Here is a 6000-nt window from a genome sequence, read left to right as displayed (position 1 = left end):
TTTCAAAAGGGCCAACGAAATTTTGTTAAAAAAACTTCTGGATGATTTAGGGGAAGAAACTAACCTTTTAGCAATATAGTAATAGCCTTACTTAGACTTTAATTTTAATTCATGAATGAAAGAAGGAAGCACATCGAGCCATGTTGTTAGTCGCCTTTTTGTGTGTTTCATTCTTAATGAATGGCTTAGAATTCTATGTGCAAGTATGATAATTGCTTGAGTGTTGCATAGCTCTTATGATCTCCATTTAATCATATAGTTCTTGAATCATATGTTTTTTCACTCCATTTGCTTATATTGATTAAATGGATGTTATATCATGCTTATTCAAAAATATCAATAGAAGACCCTGAGATAGTGAAAGATATGTTATTATCTTTGGCCTTAATAGATGTATCTCACAGAGAGACCTAAATATTGTGTTATGTGTCTGGATGACCTAATGTGTTTTGTTCTCTCTCTAGCTATAAAGAGATTGTGGTATTATGTGCTCTTGTTAAGAAATATTGTGTTCCTTGCTTTTAGTTGATATTTAAAGCATTTTGAGTTCAGGCGCAATGCCCTAAATTTAGATTATTTCTTTAGGTCAAACCCTTCTCCCTTCCCCAAAGAGTTGACTTCTAAAATCCTAGAGTTAGTTCAATGCAAATTTTAGGATAACAAATCCTAAATGGCATAATATAAAAGAGACCAATAAGAGGTCTCCACATGAGGATAGAGATGAAGGGATTTTGGGCTGCAATAAAAAATATTTATGGTCAAGGTGAGGATGTCTCAATTATAAGGAGTCAATGGAATAAGTTTCCATGTGGCCAAAGTGATTTTTCTTTAGTGGAAGCTTTATATGATATTCAAGCAAAGAAAAATGCTTCAGAGTGGTGATGGAACCATGAAGGTGAAGCCCCTGAATTGCAATCATTTGCAATTTGCCTTGAATTGCAAACATTTGCAATCAAATTGCTCTCACAAATAGGTAGATATTCATCTTGTGAGAAATTGGAGTACATGTGGTTTTATTCATTCACAAAAGAGGAACCGATTAGGGTCAAAGAAAGTAGAGAACTTGATCTACATTCATAGCTCACTTTGTCTTCTCTCACGTTGATACTCGAGACATGGAGGGTCCTTCAACAAAATGGGACCAAATTGCACTTGATTGAGAAGTTGCAGCCATAGGAGATGAAGCAATTGAACCAAATGGCCTAATGAATTGCCCCCAATTCTACTACCATCAAATGAATCTAAGTTAGTGATGACTATCTGGAGACCATCCTAGCTGAGGACCTTGACATGGATGATCCAAACATAGCAGAGTAGATGATAGATTTCTGATTTTTGTTTTTCGTTTGTGTATCACCATCAAACTATCAATATTTTTGGATTTTAACATGTAATTATAATCTAATGTTAAATATCAAATATGTAGTGTGAGTTTTGAACTCTTTGACACAATTGACATTTAACATTTGTGTATTTGACTTGTTAAACTTTGCCACTGTTCTTGTTTTCAAAGTTCTATGTATGATTTTTTCTGAAAATTATAAAATTATATTTTAAAAATTTGCCATCTCCAAGTGTACAATTTGCCGTACCAATACCCGCCTCCAAAATCTCGAAGTACCCCCCATCTCCTAATAACCTTGTTGATTATATTCTAGTGGATGTATGTTTTGTTGGTTACAATTTTAGATCTAATTACGTTGTATTACTTCACTTATTACAATTCTCAGTTACTAAAGAAATACTAAATTTTGAGCGTTCTGCTTACGAAAGTAGGCATGCTTGATTCCCTGCCTCTTGTTCGATAAAGATTAAAGGATGAATAACATAAGAAAACTATTATGATGAAAAGCTGGGAATGGGAAGGATTAATGGTATTTAGCGAGTTCATCTCTGTGAATGTTAGTGCATATTCTGCTTTCTACTTTAACTAACACAATGCATTTTCTGCTTCCTACATTAACTAATAATAAGTTAAAGATGATTGGGAAAACATAACCCCCACACCCAGGATAACTTGCACTTTTATAACGCTCACAATATATGCACGACCCATATTTGATATACATGATAAAAAAGGAATAGAGAAGTCCTGTAGCCAATAGAAAGTAAATAGTGTAGATGTCGTCATATTTAAGCCAAGAAGGTTAAGCTGCTCGCTAATATACATTAAAAATAACCTGTAAAATATGTATTCATCACGTAGGTCCTGCGTGACACCAAGAAAGGCCAAAGTACAAGTTTGAATTGCTCTAACATATGGCTTAGTGAGATGTCCGAGAATATATTCTCACATACAATTTTATACAAAGATGCAGTAATTCAAATATCTTCAATTTGATTAGGCAACAAATAATGTTCCACTCCATCTTTGGCACTGGCATTGAGTTAAAGTGAGTTGGCTAGTGCACAGTCAAATAGAGTAGTTGAATATATATAATCATACAAGAAGACAACAAATTATAAAGGTGATGTTATAACTATAAAAACTGCCGTCGTGTTGTTTCCATTTTTATCAGTAACTCTTTGATGTCTGTTTCCATCCTTATTTTCATGGTATAATAGTTGCGATGAGCAATTTCTAGGTTGTGCAACTCTTGAAGCTTTAATCTCCTCCTCTCCTCAGTTTCAGTCAAACATAGTTTTGCAAGTTTGCCCGAATACTCTTCCTCTATCTTATTGCTTTTTGCAAGTGCAATTCGTTGAAGTCCTTGTGCTTCTCTGCGAGCATCATCTGCACGGCTTTGAAACATCTGTGCCTCAGCTTGTTTAATTCGAACAATGCTATCCAGTTCATCTATTTCGGCTTTATTCCTCACCCTGTCAAAGTGCGAACCTCCACTGTCTATCTTCTTCCCTACGTAATCTCGATCACTTGTTTCACAAGCTTTTAGAATCTTACTGGTAACCTTTTCACTGGATCTAGGGTTTATGTTATATATGGCTTCTCGAACTGCAATAGCAAATTGATTGTGTGGACCTTCTCTTTCATTTGGTAAAACAGGATCCTTTGCAGTAACATAAGCCGTTTCAGAGAATTTGGAATCACATTCTGCATTCATGAAAAGAAAACCAATATAAGGAGATTTATAATAGGAATATAAATGTGTGCTGTACACAGTTGGCATCAACAAAAATAAAGCTAGTCAAGATGAAAAATAAGAATGAGCAAACATTAACTTAATAAGTTAATATGGATACGTAGTATAAATCCAATTTATTTTTTGCCTAGTGCTTTATTTATTTTACGCTTATCATGCACTGAATTTTATGTTAGAAGATCACTTGGTCCCTAGTCATATTTGTTGACTGGAATGCCATAGCATGCTGGTCCCAAGAAGGCAATGATGATAATGAAAGCAGCATTGATGAAGTTGCAATATTCTTGGACCACTGATGCACAAGCATCTATGATAAAACAATTTGATCATGCCTCTTGAAAACCACCCTTGTAGTCTTGTGCAGACAAAACATCAGATGGGAATCCAATTTATTGAAACATGGGAAAAGAGGCTGTTTTTGAGATATTTTTATGATGGCCACGTTAAAAATCTTTGTTGTCTTTGCAGCTGTGACAACATATCAACAAGCTACAACTCGTGATGTTCAAGATGAATGCAATGGCAACATCGGGATCTTTGACTTACGTTCTTGCCAAGACATCAGGTTGAAAATGAACTTGTACCCTTGCGCCATGAGATTACCTCATAACGACTTGGACTTAGACATGTAAACTCTGAACCGTCATTTTTCACATGAAATTTCAAGTATGCAATGACACAATCTGATCCATATGGTTGTAATCTCACTGTGGCTAAATGATGTTGAAGTCCACCTTGTGGACTAGAAAAGAAATACTAAAGCAGACCTCAGACTATGGTCCAGCCAGGAAGACTTCACATCGTCAGAAAGACCATCTAGAGTTGATGCCTGGCAGACCACTAATCATGCAATGATAATGCCTAGCACAACATTAATCAACATGCGTCATAGTAGTGATCATGCTATGTATCATCCATCATCAACCCTGTATAGGGGCCATTTTGTGGAAATTTTGACAAGCTGATTCCAGAGACAACCATGTGTTAAATTACACTCAGACACACTTCAATTTGTCAAATTCAACATGTAGCTTAGTTAATCCATCTGCAGTTGTATAGCTGGGTTTCAGCTCAAAACTTGACATCTTGTTTTCAATGCATCTTCCCACCAGAAGGCGGCAAAACCCACAAAGAGAAAAAAAATCTGATTAAGAGATAGGGGATTTGGCAGCCCTGGGAACTAGGATTCTCAGTAAAGGAGCTTTTTGGAGCCCTTGCCTACTGGAATTTGGAAGAGCAAAGTTGGTTAAATTAGGGAAGCTTGTCAGGGAGTTAATGGGTGCAGATTGCAAGGATGTTCTCCAGAGTGTCCATTAGCCAAGCTAGATGTGCATTTGCATGTTTTAATCAGAATTTTAAACTATGAAGGGGAAAATTATACTGTTGACATCTTTCTACAAATGGTTTATGTATGAGTTTTCTATTATATGAATAGAATTGATTTCTGTTCTCTGCGCTTATTATTTACATTTGCAATGTATTGTTCTGAACTTTAATGAGTTGAGTGGAATCAGTTGTTCAGTCCGACCACCATCCAACTGATCAAGCCACTACCAGAATCCCTGTGCAGAATTATATTTTCTCCCAGAGGGGTTACAACACAATTACAGCAGTGATCAGGCTAGGATCAAAGCAGCAGCAAAGCCACTCTCAGCCACCCTCTTGTCCTTGTGGATCATCACCATTGGTGACTCCTCCAGCCATGGGGGAAAATTTAAGCTCTGAAATTGCCCTCCTGGTAGGGAAGCAATTAAATTCCCACTAGAAGAAATGAAAGAAACTATCAATAAGACAAGCCAAGCTTTATGTTCTTGGACTCGGCTCATCAAAAAGTGGAAAAGAGGAGATGGGAATAGCAGAGTACAGGAATGTTATAGGAGACCACAAAACCCAAGAAGAGAGACTAGCTGCTATGATGCAAATCACAAATCCTTTGTTGGAAAGAGAGAGAATCTTAGGGTTTAGGGCAGTCAAGAGACCTAAGAACAAAGAAGTATGAATCAAAGGCTGCACAAAAAAAATTATATTCCAAAGTTTGCTATGGTCAGCAAGAATATTAAACCCAGGGATTTGATAGTGAGGCTGTTTCAATTCCTTCATTTGAATTATTAGGAATACTTTAAAAAAAATCCAATTACACCCTAAATGATGGCCTTGCATTTGGTTGGATGTAGATGATTGAATGTGAACAAGAAGGGGAGGATGAGAGTGATAAATCAAAAATACCATATGGAGTAGCCTGTGACAACTTTTTATCATAATTATGAGGCCCACATACAAGAAACCTACTCCTTGGTTCTCAAGGATATGGAGTGACAAAGAATGGTGGTGCAACATACCAAGTGATTTTTTTCAGTTTGAGGGACACTCGCGACTCAAACGTGACATCATGTTTCTTACATTTGTCCAACTTACAACTCCAACCAGTCGGGTAGCTCTCTGATCTCACACTGCAGTTTGCCATCTCTAGCATATGCTCACACAATGATCACGTCTGGCCTATACATGATCCCCTTGATCCAAGGAATTCTCTGAGTCCCAGGAAAGCATAATAGAGTTCAACACTATAAATACCCTTTCCATTAGTGAATGGCAAAAGTCCATGCAATTACAGTTGTTCACCTGGCTAAAAAAATTGTCCTACCCAAATGGAGATTCTCTCAAAGGACAGTTTATGTATATGTATGGAATAAAAGATTCTATCAGAAGACACGTAAAAGCTGTGAAGGCTATATATATCAGAGGAGTTGCTGACTTGTTTGCATAGTGCTTTAGCCTCCCATCACATGAGATATCACAGGTTGGGGTGGGTTGTGGCTATGCCAAGATCACTTCCAGATGACCCTTGGCTTTTGAGTTCTCTGGATGCCTAGATCCCCTTGTAGGTCTGTGATGTCCC

The 6000-nt window shown here is 36.9% G+C and overlaps 1 protein-coding gene across 2 annotated transcripts in view; it reads right to left on the bottom strand.

Annotated features, from left to right (window-relative positions):
• Positions 1–2132: 2132 nt before the first annotated feature.
• LOC131069485 (protein OBERON 4) overlaps positions 2133–6000 on the bottom strand; it is a 52957-nt gene continuing 49089 nt past the window's right edge. Inside the window, exon 2 of one of the 2 annotated variants that reach the window (XM_058004934.2) lies at positions 2133–3052. In XM_058004934.2, the coding sequence (XP_057860917.2) occupies positions 2481–3052 (572 nt within the window). In that variant the 3' untranslated portion in view covers positions 2133–2480. The remainder of the gene's footprint in view (positions 3053–6000) is intronic. The other variant, XM_058004935.2, reaches the window with a different exon arrangement.

This window comes from Cryptomeria japonica, chromosome 11 (genome assembly GCF_030272615.1).
Source record: "Cryptomeria japonica chromosome 11, Sugi_1.0, whole genome shotgun sequence".
In the NCBI taxonomy this organism is placed as follows: Eukaryota; Viridiplantae; Streptophyta; class Pinopsida; order Cupressales; family Cupressaceae; genus Cryptomeria; species Cryptomeria japonica.
Note: the sequence above shows the minus strand (reverse complement) of the source record. Positions and strands in the feature narration are given on the sequence as shown.